This window comes from Meleagris gallopavo, unplaced genomic scaffold (genome assembly GCF_905368555.1).
Source record: "Meleagris gallopavo unplaced genomic scaffold, MGAL_WU_HG_1.1 scaffold_4, whole genome shotgun sequence".
Taxonomy (NCBI): Eukaryota; Metazoa; Chordata; class Aves; order Galliformes; family Phasianidae; genus Meleagris; species Meleagris gallopavo.
Window position 1 is genome coordinate 108,576 of NW_028147018.1, and position 19,587 is coordinate 128,162.

The following is a 19,587-nucleotide window of genomic DNA, read 5'->3' on the forward strand; positions in this document are numbered from 1 at the left end:
ACACTGTCCAGAAAGGCTGGGGAGGCTGATGGAGCAGACAGAAGCCTGCAGTGAACCTGTCCGTGGAGGTTGAGGAAAATCTCACAGCAGTGGTGGGGTTGTTCATGGAGCCACAAGCTGAAGCGTTGGGGATCCGTGAAGTCTCCACGTCTGAGCTGGCCTCATGACTTCCTCTTGCATATGGAGGTGTTCAGAGACACGAGTCCTTCCTTGCACAGCCAATGGTGGCTCCAAGAGGCTGCTCTGTGATGACTGCCTGGGGGCAGCTGTCAGCAAACGTGGCCACAGATCTGCTCCTGCCCACCTTTCTGGGCTCATGAATGCACCCAGGTGGACAGAGCTGCCCAGAACTCCAGCTCTGGGGGACTTCAGAATCTCAAGAATCTCCAGGACTCCCAGGGGACTGAGGTAACTGGGCAGTATCTCAGGTCCAGGTGTGTCCAGCTGGATCATTTTTTTAAGCCAAGCTGTGAGAGAAAGTAGCAAGTCTGAGAAGTATCCAGAAATTAAAGAAAGAGGTTGATGCCTGCTACCATGAAGTGACACAGGCAGACCAACAGCCCTGTCTTAGGTCCCAGCATAGGGAAGAAGAGAAGCAGGCTTCCAGCCTGACAGATGGTGAACAGTGAGGGAGACTGGACTCTCAACCCATAAGTTCTACTTCATTCCTTTCTTCTTGTGGACTAAAAGGGAGAGAGAAAAATAATAGTAAACAGTAATATATATTCATATATATGTATATATGAACAAGACAAGTGATGCACAAGCAATTGCTCACCATCCACCCACCCACTGTCCAGCAGCAGCTGCTCACCTGGACGACTCCTCACCATTTTTCAAGTTCTTCTTCCATTAGGTCAAATGATATGGAATATCCCTTTGGCCAGTTAAGGGCAACTGTCCTGGTTCTGTCCCCTCTCAGCTCCTCATGTCCCTTCACCCCCTTCCACTCCCCCCACCAGGGGTGGGACAGTACAGGAAGGTGAGAAATGGAAGTGCCCTTGGCTCCATATAGCACTGCTCAACAACGGCAACATTCGTATGTTATCTACGTTCTTCTTTCCTATAGCCAAAAAGTAGCATTGTACCAGACACCAGTGGTGAAGAAAACACCACTCTGTCCCACCTGAAACCAGGACATGCCCCATAATGTATCCTCAGCTGTCCTCACTCTCTCTGACCCCCACCCCCAAGGGTTCACGCAATGCATTGCCCATCCCTCAGTGGATCTCTGCTCATCCAGGCAGCTCCTTCACAGAGGGGGATTCCCTTCTGAATGTTCACCTTCTGCCTCTCCTCCTCAAGAGCCTGTATCCATGTGTCACATCACTTGAGTCATAGGAGCTAGCTCACCATTCTTCAGCAGTAGTTCCATCAGTGTCACAGAGCTGTGATGGGTGAAGCTGCTCCTCTCCCTGCCCCAGGTAGCGGGCATGGATGTGGGTGCACATTTGAGCTGCAGCATCTCACACGTGGCACCAGGATCAAGTTGAGATTTGTCACAAATGTGGAACCGAGCCCAAAGTCCCTGCTTCAGAGCAGAAACTTGCTGGAGCGGATGGCAGGTGGCAATGGAAGGATGCCACAAGGGGTTCAAAGGGAGGACAAATTCTGGAGTACTCCAGGCCAGAAAGAAAAAGGGATGGGTTGTGTAGCCCTGATAGGAATCAACTTTGTTGTCTGTGGTTTCTCTGCAGTCCCTAAAGGCCAGCAGTGGAGCTGAGGCTGATTTCCAGGAAGGAAAAGATGCTGCTGAAATGTCCTTGACTATGGGCATCCAGTGATCCAGGAACGCTGAATATCACTGGCCTGTTGATGATTGTATCATCAAGGAGGTGAGTAAAGGACAGGAAGAGAGACTGGGTCTGGTCTTGTTGAACATCTTCATCAATGACTCGGATTTAGGGATATACTGAATTATCATCAAGTCTGCTGATAGTCCGGGAGGGACGGCTGTCACCAGAAAGCTGTGCCACCACTCAGCCAGAAATGGGCAGGCCTGAGAACTGGGCAGAGAGGAACTTTGTGGAATTCAATAGGGGATAAGCACAGAGTTCAGCACCTGGGGAGGAGTAACTGCATGCATCCCAGTAGTTTAGAAGCTGTGCCACTGGAAATGATCTCTGTGGCAAAGGACCTGGGCGTCGTGATGAATAACGTGTTGACTTTGGAAAGTCAGAGAACTCCTGGAGAGAGTCCAGCAGAGTGGATGGTTGGGATCCGGAGCATTTCCCACATGATGAAAGCCCGTGAGACCTGGGATCGCTCAGCTTGGGGAAGAGAAGACTGAGAGGGGTTCTTATCAATGCTTGTAAATAACTAAAGGGCTGATGTGAAGAACATTGGGCCAGGCTCTTTTTGGTGGTGACCACCAATGGAATAAGGGGCAAGAGGCACCAACTGAAAGACAGGAACATCTGAACATGAGAAAGAACTTACTTTGAGGGTGACATAGCACTTGATCAAGCTGTCAGGGAGTTGGAGATTCATGACACTTGAGGTCCCTTCCAACCCTGGCCATTCTGTGATTCCGTGATTCTGTAATTCCAGAGGTCCCTTCCAACCACTACTATTCCAACCACACTATAGGTTCAGCTATTCTGTAAAAAACCCTGATCGTTTGAGAGTGTTGGCAAATGAGAGGAAAGCTGTGCACTCATCAGTATCCCTTTCCAGTGAAAGTAAAAGTGATCACAGTCCCCAAAGTATTCCTTGGAGGTATTGAACTCAACTTACTCAGTTGACTTCAGTAAGACTGTCCATTTTTTCAGCCTAACTGCAGGCATTCACCCCCAGGCACAATGTCACTCTGAATGGCTCTCCTCTTACCCTTGCTCATAAGAGCTCACCCAGTCTGCCCATCCCATGCATGCAAGCAGCATTTATGAGTTCTGTCTTCCTCCTCCCCTTCTTGTGATGGCCCTGCTTCTTCCATTACTACCTTCTTAGGAGTTTCTTTCCTTACTAAAAGAGCTGATTTTTGCATCCATTTTTTTTGGTCTCGTTTATAGGAACGACCAGTACTGCCACTTCAGTACTGTCTTCTTTTCACTTGGGACAGAGCTGTTGTTCTCCGTGGTGTCTGGTATGATACTGTGTTTTGGTTTTAGCAGGAAAGCAATGCTGCCATAATACATCTACATTTCTAGTTATTTCTAAGCAGTGTTGTTCAGAGCCAAGGACACACAGGTTTTCCTACTGTCATACCAAGGAGGGAGGGCAAGGAGGTGGGAGGGAACAGAATGAGGACAACTGACTGAATCTGGCCAAAGGGATATTCCATTCCATTCCACAGAACAGCATGCAGAAGGAGTTTCGAAAGAGGTGGGAGTCCTCTCTCTTTTTTGCAATTGCTTGTGCATCACTTGTTGTATACATTTAGATAGATTTGGATTTGTGTCCACTTTCTTACACAGATCTGTGTCTTGTGCTCTATGTCCTTCACAGAGAGGGTGAAAGCACCCTAGGTGCTTCCTAGAGTGGTTGCCCTGTCGCTGGAGATGTTCAAGGCCAGGCTGGATGGGGCCCTGGTTAACCTGGCCAAGCACTTAATCAAGCATTTGGCAACCCTGCCTGCAGCGAGGGTTGTTGGCAACGTTGAGGTCCCTTCCCCCCAAGCCATGCTATGACTCTATGATACACAGACCATCACAACTATTATCCTTTATGTTAGTCAACAGTTTATCTCAACCCATCAGTTATACTTAGATATTTTTCTTGGGAATGGACAACCCTGGCTGTAAATACAGACTTGTCTGTATGTAGTTCCAGCTGGGACTGAGTGGTTTTGTTTGTCTGTCTGTCTGTTTGTTTGTTTGTTTGTTTGTTTAGCATCTGGTATGATGCTATGTTTTGGTTTTAGGAGGAAAACAATGTTGATAACGCCCAGATGTTTCCCGTTGTCGTGAAGCAGTGCTGTACACAACAAAGGCTGAGTCAGTTTTCGCAGCAATGTGCTAGGGGGAAACAGAATTAGGACAGCTGATTTTAACTGTCCAAAGGCTATTCCATTGCACATGACATCATGAGGAAGGAGAGCTTTTTTGAAGAGGGAAGGAATTCATCACACTCACTTCTGGGGGTTAGCTGGGCATCGATAGTTGGCTGGTGAGCAACTGCTTCCGTTTGACTTGATACAGGCATTCACATATATACATTTGCCACAGCTATTATCCATTTTCCTTATTTGAGTAAATAGTTTTATCTCCACCCACGAGTACTACCTGTTGCTTTTTTTTCCCAACTCTCTCTTATTGCACTGGGAACGGAGGAGTGAGCAAACGGCTGCGTGGTGCTCAGCCAGCTGCTGGGTGAAACAGAGCGGGGATTGAGACACTGGAGAGCAATCAGACTGAAAGGGATTGGGGGTTTTGATCGACAGCAGGCTGAACAAGAGTCAACAGGGCGCCCAGGCAGCCAGCAAGGCCAGCTATAGCATCAGGCATGGCAGGATCAGCCTGCTGGGGGAAGGGACTGTCCCCATCTACACTACAATGGTGTGGCTGTCCCTTGAGTGCTGTGTGCAGTTTTGGGCACCACATAACGTAAAAAGAATGTAAAAATATTGGAGAGAGTCCAAAGGAGGGCTGCGAAGGTGATGAAGGGTGTAGAGGGGAAGACATATGAGGAGCAACCCCTTTGATCCCTTTGGTTTTGTTCAACCCAGAGAAGAGACTGAGGGGCGTATGGCTTCGTCAGGAGGGGGAGCGGAGAGGCAGCTCTGATATCTCTCTGATGGCTGGGGTAGAACCCAAGGGAATGGCACGGAGCTGTGATGGGGAGGGTCATGTTGGATACCAGGAAAAGGTTCTCCCTTCTCTGGGAAGCTGGTTGTGGAACGGGCTGGAAGAATCTCCTCAAGGAAGCGATATTTCTGCAGTTCAAGAAGTGTCTGGACAAAGCTCACAGACACACGATCTGATTTATGGGTGGTCTTGTGTGGAGCCAGGAAATGATCCTTATGGGTCAGTTCCAGCTGGGGATATTCTATGTTTTTAGCTCTTTTTTTGTTTGTTTGTTTGTTTTTTCCCTTTTTGTTCTGTGTGCTTTTCACCATTCTCTGGTTGGCTGGGCCAGAAGGAGGGTAGCAGCTGTTTAAAGACATGTTGCAGCCCAGGTTGGGCACCAAGAGACACAGAAAAGGGTTGGAGCTGTGAGAATGATGAAGTGAGCAGAGGAGACAGGCATGCTGTGTTGATATTTTGGCTCTCTCTAATACAGTGTAGCTGGAACTTATCCCTCCTGTTCCTGCCAAGGAACAGGAAATAACCAAAATAACCTTGCTCCATACCTCTGTATGTATAGATTCCTGTTTTGTGATGAGAATCCCCGCCTCCTTTTTGACTCTTATCTAGAGTCTCCAAGCACTACAATATCTTCTTTCCCTGCTTTCCCTCTAATCCTAACCCATAAGCTCTCTGTCAGCTTCTCATCCATCCCCAGGTGGAGTTCCATGGACTCCAGCTGGTTGTTGATGTAGAGAGCAACACCTCCACCCCTTCTCCCTTACCTGTCCTTCCTAAAGAGTGTATACCTGTCTATTCCTACATTTCAGTTGTGAGAGCAATCCCACGATGTCTCAGTGATGCCAGTGACATCACAGCCTCGTAGGAACCTCTGTGATGCTTCTTGCCTGTTCCTCATGCTCTGTGCGTTGGTTCACAGGCATTTGAACTGGGCTCCCACTGAGGATAATTTACCGACTGGAGTTGCCTTGTCCTGCACTTTAGGTGCTGTCCCTGCCTGTCTGTGAAGGAAGCCTGGTAAGAGCAGTGCTGCTGATCTGAGTCCCGGATGGCTTTTACCCTCATGCAATGCACTACAGATGGGCTGGTGTCCTGGTTCCAGCTCACACAGCAGTGTTCGTAGCATCCCAGTGTTTGGTTGTTGCTGAATGATGGGAGCATGCCTGGTGCTGCCTTTCTGGCACGTGGCAGAGGGCAGCAGCCTGAGTTGGGCTGCGCCACGGTGCATGGCAATGTGAGGAAGGCCATGGAGCAGGGGAGGTGGCAAGAGAGAGGCTGCTGCTCGGGGCCTTGCTGGGCATCAGTCAGACAGCGGGCAGTGAGTAGTTGCACTGCGTATGTATGCTTATAATTGTGATTTTGTGATAATACGATGGAAACGCTGCCGAACGGCTTTATGTGGGCAGTTGAAGTGAGCCCTCTCTGTCCCTGTCTAGGAGCAGAGAGCTGAGATCTTAGGGACGGTGAGCTGGGCTGGTGGGCTGGAGATCTGCACCTTGAACCTGGATTTTTTCAAGGGAGCGCCTGCACACAGTCATCCATCCTCCAGGGGAGCCTGCACAGGGCAGGTGAGACCAGGACTGATGGACACGACTGCTGTCCTCACTCAGCACTGAAGGACAGAAGTGGTTAGAGACAGAAAGGGAAGGATGAAGAGAGTTCACTGGTGAGGAGCTCTTCAAAGTCCTTAATGTTGTAAGCCTCATGCTGGAGGGCCACGTGGCTGCATTTCTTGGAGGAAGCCGCTGAAGTTGGCACATCCCAGTGCATGTGGGATCCATCAGGAGGGTTCTCACAGTTTCTCTGTTGTAGAAAGGAAGGACTTGTTTCTTTAGTGTAGGTGAGAAGCACATTTCCAGGCGAGGGCATCCTTGCGACAATGTCAGAAGACATCCCTGAGGGCTGCTTGTCCTGGGGACAACTGCAGGCTGTGGAAGTTGGCTTTCTCTGCTCAGCTCTTCAGTGTGCTGCAGCCCTCTGTTCCTTCTAGTGCGTAACGTAAAAATATGCCTGTGCTTAAAAAGCCACTGGTGGTTTACATGTGAACTGCAGACATCATCTGCTGATGGACTGAGGATCTGTCGCAGTGGCAGCGAGGCTTTACCAGCTTGCTCTTGATGTGAAACATTCCCATTTGTCCTCTTCGAATGGTTCTTGCTGTGCAGCAAACGGTGCTAAAGCTGCTATTTGCTACACCTTCATAGTGGGAAAAAAAGCATAAGCGAGCTCTCGCCCCGATGCCATCCATGCTGTGATTGCTGGGCAAGGCATTGGGTTTATCAAACACGGAGTCTCCAGGCTGCATGTTATGGTGAACAGCTATGAAAAAGGAGATGGCAAACTGCCTCAGTAACAAGTTATTGCTCTGCTATCGCTCTGGCCTCATGGGGTTTGAACAGAGGGGCTCAGCAGCCTTTGTCCTCACAGCAAACACGGAATGCCAGTGTCAGAGCAGCACCTCAGCCAGGCAGAGGAGCGTCACCACGTCACCCAAATGCTGGGAAAAGCCAAAGATCATGTGCTGAAGGCGAGGCCTGATGTGCTTTCCCTTCCCACTTGCATGCGCCTAGATTTATTTTTACTTATTTATCCCCGTGGTGAGAGGTGCTGCTTCACTGTGCCCTTTCTCTGGGGGAAAAAAGAAAAAGAAAAAAGAAAAAAAAAAGAGCTATAAAGCAACCCATGCCACAGCAGGCAGCCAAATCCACGGCTGTCATATGCACAGCATCCAGGAAACACGCCCCGCATGGACATACATAAATCATACTCAGTTTCACACCATGGCTGTGGCTGCAAAGGAGCCACTTACCAGAACATCCTCTCTATGTTTTATTTTTTCCTTCTCTGCTCCCCTCCTCTCCCTTGGGTGCAGTGCTGTGTGCCATAACTGGACTGATTCCCTTAGTAGCAAATCCTGGATGTGTTTTTGGGATTTCTGCTTCTGAGTGGCACTGCTCCCTGGAGTGCTTCGGTCTCCAAGGGCACAGGCTGCAGGCTCGTCGTTGCTGCCCTTTGGACTTCTGGGGTGCCTTCCCCAGTTCCAGTGATTTCTCCCCATCCTGGTTATGCGGTCTCTGGGCTGGCTGCAAACAGGAACCACGGCAGCACTACGTGAGGAGGGCCGTAAGGAGCCCTTTTTCTTTCAAGCAGCAGATGTCCGTCGCTAAAACACGAGCAGGTTTTCTTGTCCTCGTAACGCTGCCAGAGCTGTTCCGGCCCCGAACGCAATCCTTGAGGTCTCTGCTCCCCGTGCCGCCTCAATCTCCTCTCGTCCTTCCTTTGCCGCTGAAACACAGTCGCTGCGAGCTCACCCGGCTCAGCAGCATCATCCACCGGGAAAGCACTTAGGGAAAAGGAGCGCTGGCTCCTGAACTCCCCCTCCACCGGACCCTCCCCTCCGGAGTGCCTCCCCCACCACCCCCCCGACCTTCCCACGCCCCCCCGCCGAGCTCTCACGGCCGCGGGGCCGGACCGGGCTCGGCTCCTCCCGCGGGGACGCGCGGGGCGGGGAGCGGCGGCGGCGCTGGGGGCGACCGGAGCGGCTGCGGCAGCGCACGGAGCGGACGGCGCTGCGGTGAGCGGGGATGTCCGAGAGGCGGGGGGTGCCGGGGGTGCGTGCGGGGTTCGCGCGGGGTTCGTGCGGGGCCCCCGGTCAGCGCGGAGCTGCGGGCCCGAAGCGCCTCGGGGGTGTCGGAAGCAAAGAGGAGAGCGTAGCGGGGGACAAAAGCTGTTGAGTGAGAGGGAGGGAAGGGAGAAGAGGAAAAATGAAGTGATGGCAGCGATGACGATGCACGTAGGTCGCTCTGAAAGTAATGCCTCGTCTTTCTTTCCATTGAAACTGTAATAGATACAGAGAGCGCAGTAACGTTGTCTGGCAGAGCAAATTCTCAGCTGCAAAATATTCCTTCTCAGCTCCGTTACCTGTGCATTTTCACCAGCGATTAACAAGAGCCTGCATGCTCCGCTCGTAAAAATCTGCACCAGCAGATTTCTTGCAGCTGCTGTGACGGCACTGTTGCCAGGAAACTGTTGCCCACACAGCTCGTCTTTCATCGGCCTGAACAGATGACGGTCAGAAGGTGCCAAATCCAGACTGTGTGGTGGGTGTGGTAGGACAGTCCAAGCAAGACTGGCATCGTGGCTTTTGCTGCTATGGGGCCTGGCGTTGCTGTGTTGAAAGAGAAAGGCGTTCGTCTTCTCCCATCCCTCTCTGTGGATTGTGAGGAAGGTGAGGAGGACCTTATCCCATCTCCCAAATAGGGCACTCCCTGCTTGCAGCAGCTGCTGGCCCAAGCGGAGTCGGACAGTGACTCAGAGGAATAACACAAGACAGTTTATTAGAGGAATAGTATAAAACGACTTACTGAGCTTTCTGGCAACAGGCGGTCAACTACTTGATGTAAAATTACACAAATTTCTAAAAACAGTTAACTGTTTCAAGGCAAGATTGGGCAACGTTCTAATAACAAAGAAAGATGTGGGTGGGGAATAGTTTGGCAGTGGTACTGCTTCCCTATCAAATTTAGGAAATGGCCACTAAAGAAATGGGTAAAAGAAGACAGGAAAAAGAGAAGGAAAAAGAAAGAAAAGAGAGGAAATGGAGAAAAGCAGGGAAAGAATGAGGGACAAAGTGATGGGCAGAGGAAAGAGAACACCAGGCTGCTTGAAAGAGTTCTAGCACCGAGGCATGTAGGTGGCCGTGCACCCTTTTATGCCTGCTGTGTTTGCAGCTACACTGTCCCAGAATCATAAACAAGCAAGTTTGCAATATGAAACTTTATGTAAAATAAATCTGTAACAAAAAACTGTCTTGCTGGAAAGAAAGCCTGGTTTTTGGACAAAGTAATCTCACAGGATGCTGTGCTTTGCAACCTTTGCTTTGTTGTCATGGCAGCGCTGTGTCTTGGAGGTGTGGGAGACGTGCCACACGTATCACAGGAAGTCCACGACTGTCCACCACATGGCTCGAGCACCTCAAGAGTATGGTGATCTGAATATAGCAGGTAGAGCAATGGAAGAGAAGGAATGAGAGGAGAAGGGGAAAAAAGAGGATAAGAAGGGAAAAGAGAGACTATGAGAGGAGGGAAAGAAGGCAAAAATAATAGAAAAGAAAGGAAAGAAGGTATTCTGGAAATCAGATCCTAGTCAGTAAAAACAGGAGAATACTTAAAATCATAACTTCAGTATTTGCAAGCCATTTTTCCTTTTGCCATCTCACAAGTCTGGTGGAAAGGAGGGTCTAATCTTCACCTTCAGAAGTAACGATTCAAACATAATGAGCAGAGAAGGAGTAGAGAGAGAAGAGGCGGAAGAAAGTAGCCAAGTGAACGTGCATCTAACAGCAACCATACAACCATGCCAACCATCAAGAATACAAACCCAATTAACAAGGTTATCCCAGTCTTTTTCCCCACCTGGCCAGTCCCAAAGACTGTAAAATAGGGTGAAAACTGGGATGTGGGCAAATACCTGTTGAACTGGTCTTCTGGTTGGAGTGGTTGGAATAGTTCAGAAGTCTGGTCTGCGATTTCCTTCATCTTCTCCTGAGCTTACTGTATAGAGGTGTTAGTGTGATGAATACTAATACAACATTCCCCTTCGATTAGGTGTGACATGTCACACACCACCTTTCCTGTAAGTGTCAACATACCAAGTGCTGATCAGCTCTGCAAAACCATTTTTGATACTTGCTGGTACCTATGAGTTTAATTTCCCAAATGCATATATCTAGTCCAATTTGACAGCGTGTTATGTTCTTTAGGAGAAATTTGATAGATGATAGATGAAGCAAGTATGTTTTCAAGCATCAAAGAGACTTCCTGTCCAGTGGGATAACGGTTAGGTCTCAACTCCATGTGCTGCCCACCCAGGTCATTCAGGGATAAGGATTTGGCTTGTCAGCGTGCCTGCTTCCAGGGGGCAGAAAACTTAAATATTCCATTCAGACAGAGTGAAGGTCTTGCTGTCTCACACTTCAACCCTGCTTGTCACTCCAGCGTTAAATATGAACCAAATTTTCCATTTTAACGTCTCCAAGCCAATCCAAATGGTGCGAGAGGTGTAGCAGTTTGGCAAGTCCAAATGCCATTACGGTTTACAAGATGAATTTCTGGTTCTGTGAAGAGGAGGACACCTTTCAGAGGGTGATGTGTGTGGTGTACTCCGCAGTAAGCAAACTTGAGGCCATCTAAGTTATCATTGTAAGTAGGGTTATGTAGAGGATCTTGATTTCTGAAGCTGTAGGAGGGACAACCCCAACACATACATGCATCTCATCGAAATTCATATGCTTTCCAACTACCATCTTTCAGGTGGAACTCCTGGACCAGTATTACTGTTAATGACTCTGGCACTGAAAAATGTCGGAGACGTCTTGTTTGAGGGGAATTTAGGTATTCTAGAGGCTTTGTGATGGGTTTATCTAGCAACCACATCCATTGGATATTAGATAAGTCTCCTGGACTGTTTCCCAAAGTGTTGGGAAGTTGAGCGCAGTATGAAAGAGTTACATAGTTGAGTTACTTCATAATAATTGAGATGCTTGAAAGGGTGAAAAAAGGGGTTGAAGGGAAAGCTGTGATGAGACAGGACAGCTTGATTGTCCAGGATGACTTGCAAAACTCAATTCTGTGTTGTGGGTGAAATGTAGCAGCGAATGGAAGATGCTGATGTCCCTCCCATCAAGCTAAGGTAGAGATAGATCATCACTGATTCTGTACTCAAAGAAATAGGTTTTGTTCAGTTTCAGGGTGAAACTCATTATGCCAGGCCGAAGATAGGTCTCAGAATAACTCTCTTTAGGAGAAAATCTGCATTTCACACAGTAAGGTTCATTATGCTGTCCCTCCTTCCACATATCAAGGTGGCCAGAAACGCAACATAGGGGGAATCTACACTCTGATCTCTTGCTGGATCCGGAGTTGTATTCAGTGAAGCAACAAGAAATCTCATCCCTTGTCTAAAGGACTGGTGGAGGGTTGTACACAATCCCTGATCCGTTGGTTCCAGACTCTTAGAAATCCCTGAATCAGCTCCACATGAGGCTTGGGGGATTAGTGTCAACACTCGCCCAGGCTCACAAGGTATTCACAGATGGTAGCAGAGGGCCAATCTGGCAAAATGGTGTCTGTTGGAGATATCCAAATAATTTATCCACTTGTTCTGAGGCTTCTGCTCTCCCCTGAACTGCAGGGTGGGACATTCTCCATCGTGCAGCCCCCTCCACAGGTTTTTGTTCAGGATCTCCCTGCAACTGAAGGTCCCTTTACACACAGCTCAGGCACTGGGCTCCAATTCCATTTCCTGCAAAAGCTGTCTGCATCCCCCCTTGCATTTGCACCCCAAGAGACAGAGGATGCCTGAGTGTGTTGCTTGGACAGCAGCAGAGAGCTAAGCACCATCACCTGGCTCACTCACACCTTCTCCCAAAAAGGAACGGGGAGAAAAGAGTATGATGAAAAAATTTTTAAAAAAGACAGCCATGGGAGGTGCTGGGGGGGAGAGGCTGCTTGAGGCTTGCTGGGCATTGGTCTGCCAGTGGATGGCAAGAAACTGCATTGTGTATATTTATGGATACACGCTTCTTTTATGTAATTGTAATTTTGCTTCTGCTTTCTGTCCCGTTTTGGCCAGTAGGTATTATTTCAACCCACAAGTTCTGTTCTGCTCCCCAGTTCTCTTCCTCATCCCACGCTGGGGGCAGCGATCAAAGTGTGGTGCTGAGCTGCTGCTGGTCTCACCTGCCACAGCTGGGGAGGGCTGGGTTGGATGAGGACTGCTGCATTCCCTCCTACTGCTCCTCTTGTCCCCACAGGCTGCCTGCCTTTCGCCTGCAACTGTCCTAGCCTGCAGGAGAGCAGCAAATGGCCACAGCACATCCATCCCAGGTAGGAGCTTGGGGAAGCAGCCAGCGAGGCAGAGGTGCAAGGGATGTGACTGCAGGGGGAGAATGAGATGCCCTTGCCCAGCGTTTGTGAGCAGGAGAGAGAAGCTGCTGGGGCTGGGGTTTTTCTCTCCTCTACAACTTGTTTCCCCAGGCCACAGGTGGTTGCAGCAAGGAGCCTCTGTGCTTGCAGGAGCCCGTGAGCTTTGCGGATGTGGCCGTGTATTTCAGCAGGGAGGAGTGGGCGCTGCTGGACCCTGCGCAGCGAGCGCTGTACTGGGACGTGATGCTGGAGACGTATGAGTGCATAGCCTCGCTGGGTGAGGGCTTTGCTGCCTTTCCTCCTTGCCCTTAGGCGCCTTAGGCTGTACAGAATGGGTCTCTGCAAGCAGGACGGAGATTAAACATGTTAAAATTACCTGCTGGCTAACGCTTCATCTCAGTGCATGAGTTTCAGAAGCCATTTGTACGCTCAGCACTCTGATAGAAGACTCAGATGCCCTGTTGTCACTCTGGGAGGGGAAGGATCCGCGCCCTGCACGCTTCCCTTGCATTGCTGTGTGTCATGTTTGCTAAGAAAAGCCCCAGCATAATTTTCAGAGATGGAAAATCCAACTGTACTCCAAAGCAAGGCAGTCTGTGTCGGCCCTGTGTCACTCAGGCCCTAGTTGTGGTTTCATAAGAAGGGAGGGGACACACAGTGGAGGTATTTCATGAGCAGCTTTGCCAGAATCAAGGAAGAGCTTTCATCTCCACTATTTCTATCATTCAAGCATCTAAACCTGTGGTGATCTCCCTGCTTGAAGGAGGGGAAGATCCCTGGATCCCAGATGTTCACGGCCTGAAGGACATGGCAGGAGACACCTGCCCAGGTGAGGTGGTGGAGGGAAGGAGGAGGTTGGGGTTGGCAAAAGCCCCCTGTGGGGTCAGCTGGCGCATGTTTTGGGCACAGTAAGCTAGATCTGAGTTTCCTCTGTCATCCAGCAGGTGATGGGATCGCAGATTTAAAGGAGAATCTGCAGGAGAGTGGTGTATCCGGAAGTCCGTGGGGTGATCCCTCTCTTGGAAAAGCCAGAAGGGAATTCCAAGGAGGCCCGGAGCAAGGGAAGCACTTGAAGAAGCCTCTGGGAAACCATCCAGAAAAGAGAGTGAGGGAAACCCTGGACTGCGACAAAGGTAAAAAGCAGCCAAAAGAGCTGAGCAGCAAGGAAGCCTTCCAGAAGAACGGGCAGAACCCAGGCAATGGGTGTGGGAAAGGCTTTGAGGATCTTTCCCACCTTGCTGTCCATCAGCGCATCCACACGGGAGACAAACCCTTCAAGTGTCCCAAGTGTGAGAAGAGCTTCAGGAGCAGTTCTCAGCTCGATTACCATCAGCGCATCCACTCGGAAGACAGACCCTACAAGTGCCCTGAGTGTGAGAAGGGCTTCAGAAGCAGTTCCAACCTCCTGATCCACGAGCGCATCCACACTGGAGAGAGGCCGTTCAAATGCTCTGAATGTTCAAAGGGCTTCAAAAGAAGATCCCACCTTGTGATCCATCAGCGCGTTCACACAGGAGAGAGACCCTACAAGTGCCCGGAGTGTGGGAAGGGCTACAAAACCAGTTCTCACCTCATGACCCATCAGCGCATCCACACGGGAGACAGACCCTACCAATGTCCCATTTGTGGAAAGGGCTACAAAAGCAGTTTTGAGTTTAAATGCCACCAGCGTATCCACACCGGAGAAAGACCTTACAAGTGTTCTGAGTGTGCAAAAGATTATAAAACCAGTTACCAACTCATGATCCACCAGCGTATCCACACCGGAGAAAGACCTTACAAGTGCCCTGAGTGTGCAAAGGGCTTCAAAAGCAAATCTCAACTCATGGTCCACCAACGCATTCACACAGGAGAAAAACGCTACAAGTGTCCCGAGTGTGCAAAAGCCTTCAGAAGCAGTTCCCAAGTCATGATTCACCAGCGTACCCACAGAGCACAGAGCCCTTACAAAGGCTGTGAGTGTGAGGAGAGCTTCAGGAGCAATTCTGACCTCACCTCCCACCTACACATCCCCACGGGAGGCAAACACTACAAGTGTCCTGAGCGTGCAAAAGACCGTGCTTGACGGTTTTCTTTTGTATCCCCGTTCTCAGCGGTGTCCCTCAGCCCACGTCCCTCCTTTTGACAGTGAACACATTCAGTGTGCAGCCCTGAGGAGAGGTCCAGGCAGGGATTACAGAGGCCAGCGATGCCTCAGTGTGCAGCAGTGATGCTCTGAGAGGATTTTGTATTAGAAGGGTCCTCTGGAGAACCGTCGTCTGCCCTGAACAGGGACAACCTGACACTGAGATCAGGTCGATCAGCAGTTTCTCCTGACCCAGCACTGACACCCGCTCGTGGTGATGATTTTCCCCTTAAAACAATTGGAAATTTCCCTTTGTGCCCTTTCAGTTTCTGGTCCTCACTTTTGTCTTTTTCTCCCCTCCCTGCACCCAGCCCATATGGCCACACCTCCTCTGTTCTTTGTTCTTGATCTGGCTGGAATGGAGTTAATAGGATGCCTGCCAGGCTCAGCGCTCAGCCTACCCAGGGGACTGTGGGGAGAAGTGCGTGGGTAAGGAGCCCCCCAGGCTGAGCTGGAGCCTTCTGCTGCCAAAGGCTGCTGCATGGGTTAGGGAATTCTCTACTACACAGGACCCCAGTGTACTTTTGGTGGGGCTTTGCACGATGAGAGTCATACGCAGGGGTTACCTGCTTCAAGTCTGACTTTCCTGAGTCTCTCCTTTCTGTTTTCTTTGCCTCAGAAGGAACGAAAAGAGAGGCTGTAACTTCCAAGAAAATACTGAGAGTCCTAAGCCTTGTGCTCCCCCAGCAAGTTCCTTTCTGCCCCTCTGCCAAAAGAAAGCACTATCATTGCATGTCCAGTGTCACCAGAGCCTGTGATGTGGCCCTTAGCACCTGCCCACATTGAAACAGCCCTGGGCAGTGCCAAGAGGGGTCTGCAAGGCAGAGCTGAGCCTACAGCAGCTGTGAGTCTACAGCAGGGAGGGCTTGTGGGGACAGAGATATGACAGGGACATCTGCAGGCAGCAGAGACATAATCAGGGAGAGGGAGCTACCCCTGGAAGTGCTGTGGGGCTGGGGATATGGGCACCTCCATGCCATAGCTGCAGTGCGTATCTTTCCCCCATAGCAGCCCCGTGGTCTGCCGTCCATCTTCAGCATAGATCTCCATCCTTAATAGCTTTGGAATCTTACAGTGTGCCTTCGAATTCATCAGCTCTGGGGGTCAGCATTCAGCTGCAGTTCAGACACTGATGTTGCAGATTCCGTCATGCAGATACATCAGTGGAGGAGAAGAATCCTATGACCTTACGGTTTGGGCTCTGTTCAGTGCTGTGTTTGGGGTGGGGAATCAGCTGATCCATCTCAGGACAGCACGTTTTTAGGGCATTTGAGACTCTCCCTGGTGTGCTGTACCGTGCTGTAAGCTGCCCTGCACAAGGACACAGCTCTGCTGTAAAACCTCTGCCGTGTAGCATCCTGGTGGAGAAGACATCTAAGTGCTAACGAGATGGAAATGCTGCTGGATAGCTGCACGTGGGCAGCTGCTGTGACACTTCTGTATGCCTGGCAAGAAAGGGGGTGCTGAGATCTTCTTCAGGTACATGAAAATTTAGAGTTCTGCACCTTGAACCTGGATTCCTGTGCTCTCATTAGCATCCAGAGTCATGCAGGGGGACATCTGAGTTCACATGTCCTCAGAGCTTGCACGCGCAGGGCAGATGAGACCAAGACTGATGGATACACCAGCTGTCCTCTCTGCTGTATGTCACTCCCTTTGTCTCTCAGCACCTGTATTTATTTTGTTTTTTATTTTGCTTGGTGGGCACTACAGATTTCACAGATTTCTGCTTTAAAAACATTTCTCAGTTGCGGTGGAGCAAGTAGAAATACATAAAATCATATCCACAAAGCAGTGCTCTTCGGTCAGGTGAGTTGGGAGTAACCATGCTGAGGAGCATGAGTTTTATTGTGAGTGAATTGAATCCGAGTTCGCACTGAAATTCTGTTTACCTGTTGACACGGTGCAGTAGGAGTCCTTCAGAGTCCCCACCAGATCCTTATTGCACCCTCAGTTTGCAGCAACGGGAGCTCAGGCAAAGGTCTTGCAAAGGTCTCCATGAAAAGGGGGTAGGTTTTTTTTCAGGGAAGCACACCCTCACAAAAAAAACCCTGATTTTCCTTCTACTCAGTGGTGCCTCTAGCAGTGAAGCCCCTCGTAGACAGCATGAAGGTGCTCTTCAGAAGGTGATTTTACAGATGTTTCTTAATAGAGATAAATTTATCCTCTCCCTCCACAAGCGATTTTGTGCTTATCCCCTGGCAGACCTCATCCTTATTTCATCATCTTTATTACAATCGTTATTGCCTACCTTTATTGCCATTAGCATATACTACGTTATTAGAGAGATGCTTGCATTCATTCTGCTTCTGCTGAGGAATGAAGCTACTCTGCTGACTCCTGAGGCTGTGACAAACTCTACGTCGGTGCTCTTATCATCTGCTTTATTAAATCGGATCTCCACGACTCACTGCTGCCTGAAGACTTGGCTCTCCGTTCAGGGCTGGTACCAAGAGCAGGGCTGAGCTGCTGCACCACAGAAAGTTTGTTGCTCCATGGATTTGGAAGAGAAAAAGCTCGTCACAGTACCCTGTGCTGCGAGACACTAAAGGTAGGATTTAGGAGTAATCTGTTGCCGTCCAATAATGGCAGAGATGGTGAACGGTCGCTGAGGTTCATCCTCGTGGCAGTCCCACCTGTGGCAGGACAGGACATCCTCCAGGGAAGGAATATGGAGTTGTCTGGAGCTTCCAGGAGTTCTCCACGGGCATTGTCTGCCAAGGATGGGCAGTGACTGGAAGCCCACAAAGTGAGAGATCGGTCCAGGTGGTTTTACAGTGACAGTGCCACATTAAGGTATCCACAGGGAAAGAAGGGCTCTCATTCCTTTGGGATTCAGTGGAATGGAGAGAGATTACTGTCATTCCCAGGGAAGGAGACCTTCAGCTGCAGTCAGAAATATGCCTGGAAACTTGCATTATCCCTAGAGAGATTCCCTAGCCTTTTAAAGCACTTGTAACGACCGTCGAACCCTCTGAAGGAGATTAGTATTTGTGGTTGCAACCCAGCTGGATATACTTCTCATGCCTTGTGGCACAGCTAGCGTGGAGTAACCTCATGATCACAGCTGCCTGCAGGAGCGTTGATTTCATTTAGCTGAGTATGAACTTGGGCTGTCCAGGAAGGCAAGGTTTCAGTGGGTCTATCTTGGATCTTCAGGTCCAAGGAACTTGCCTGTCTGATGTGAAGGGACTCCAGCATGGCCTGGCAGGAAGTCGTCATGGATGAACAAGGACCCCTGAATGGTCCTCAAACAGCAGAAGGAAGCGCAGAGAGTGCAGAAGGGGAAGAGACTGCCCTGGAAACAGATGGAGACTTAGGCTGTTGGTGCAGGAATGGAGCCACTAAAGCCAAAGCTGAGCTGGGGATGGAACTATCCAGAGATGGGGAGGGCAGCCAGAGGGACTTGTTGAAGTACTTTGTCAGCACAAGGAAGACAACAAAGGGGAAAAAAAAAAAAAAAAAAAGTCCCAATACAAAGACAGTAGAAATAGAGAAACTCCTGAGATGAGTTCCCCCAGTGAGAGTGCAGGTGGGAAAGGTGCTTTGTGAAGTGACTGGACATACATTTACCTATACGTATATGTATCTACATATATATATATGCTCATATGGAAAGGTAAAGAAGGTGTGATGATACAAGGGAAAATTCGGCTGTCCAGAAATAGAGCATTTCATGGAAGCTTTTCTCTCTGATTTTCCTTATTAAGATGTCAGTATCTCATAGCGTGATTCTTTGTGCCAAAAGGGCTAAGTTTTGGGACCAATTTTCTTTAATGTTTTTATCAGTGGTGTGGATGAGAGTAATGAGTGCACCCTCTTACTAAGTTTGCAGACAATACCAAGTCAGGTGGACCTATTGATCTGCCCGAAGGTAAGGAAGGCAGAGGGATCTGGATAGGTTGGATCAATTGGCCAAGTCCAGTCATATGACATTCAACAAGAGTAAGTGCAGCTGGTTGCTGCACTTGGACAAAAACAACCTCATGAAGTTGTAAGGGCTTGGGGAAGAGTGGCTGGAAAGGTGCCTGACAGGAAAGGACCTGGGGGTGTCAGGTGCCCAGGCAGTCAAAATGAACAACTTCCTGGCCTGCATCAGAAATTCACATACAGGAGTTGCCAGGGAAAGGTTGTTTGAGGTTTTTTATGGAGAAAAAGGAACTGAGAGGAGATCTCATTGTTCTGTACAACTACCTGAAAGAAGATTATATTGAGGAGGGTGTCCACCTCTTTTCTCAGGTAACAAGTGGTAGGAAACAGGTAATTGGAGCCTATAGAAGTGGCACTGGGTGGCTCTGGTAGGACAGTGGTGCTCTGCCTGAAAACACTGAGATTATGAGCACCTCTTCATCAATTGAAATAACAAAATACTATTAACAGAATGTCCGTGATTTGCCATATCAAGAGTTCTTCAGAGTGTGTATTAATAGCAGATTCATCTTCTCCTGTACTTGCATTGCCCTGTGTTTGTTTTGCTGTGTATTTAATCTTCCTGATCCTTCATGTATTTCTACATGACCTTACTAAACTGACAATGTCTAAGACTATTTACCCAGCAGTTGGTTTGGCTTTCTGTGTCAGGACCCCCATGGTGTACTTAGAGCTGAGTCCGTGAACCTCATTCCATGTCTTGGCATGTATATGTAAGTTCCTTTAAAAGTAATGCCTCGTAATTCCAGGGAAACTACAACAGATACAAAGAGCACAATAATAGAGCTTTTTAATGGAGCAAATTCTCTGCTACAAACCACCACCATTAGCAACGCATTCTTTTCCCAGCAATGAACAATGC

General features: G+C 49.3%; 1 protein-coding gene across 10 annotated transcripts; it reads left to right on the forward strand.

Annotated features, from left to right (window-relative positions):
* The first annotated feature begins 8,184 nt into the window (after positions 1-8,184).
* On the forward strand, positions 8,185-19,350 carry LOC100547559 (uncharacterized). 10 transcript variants are annotated; one of them, XM_085215105.1, is made up of 7 exons: positions 8,185-8,319; positions 8,593-8,973; positions 9,640-9,748; positions 12,559-12,631; positions 12,782-12,947; positions 13,401-13,499; positions 13,612-19,350. In XM_085215105.1, exons 4-7 carry the CDS (start codon positions 12,608-12,610, stop codon positions 14,733-14,735), a joined length of 1,413 nt encoding a protein of 470 aa, XP_085071231.1. In that variant the 5' UTR covers positions 8,185-8,319; positions 8,593-8,973; positions 9,640-9,748; positions 12,559-12,607; the 3' UTR covers positions 14,736-19,350. The 10 variants fall into 10 exon arrangements, with proteins under 10 accessions (XP_085071231.1, XP_085071237.1, XP_085071230.1 ...); XM_085215111.1 differs by having other exon boundaries at positions 12,821-12,947; XM_085215104.1 differs by lacking the exon at positions 9,640-9,748.
* The last annotated feature ends 237 nt before the right edge of the window (positions 19,351-19,587 follow it).

Coding starts and splice junctions, on each gene's coding strand:
- LOC100547559 (XM_085215105.1), top strand. CDS start 12,608: ATGGCCACAGCACATCCATCCCAG. Junction 12,948..13,400: donor TGAGTGCATAGCCTCGCTGG/GTGAGGGCTTTG, acceptor CTATCATTCAAG/CATCTAAACCTGTGGTGATC. Junction 13,500..13,611: donor GGCAGGAGACACCTGCCCAG/GTGAGGTGGTGG, acceptor TCTGTCATCCAG/CAGGTGATGGGATCGCAGAT.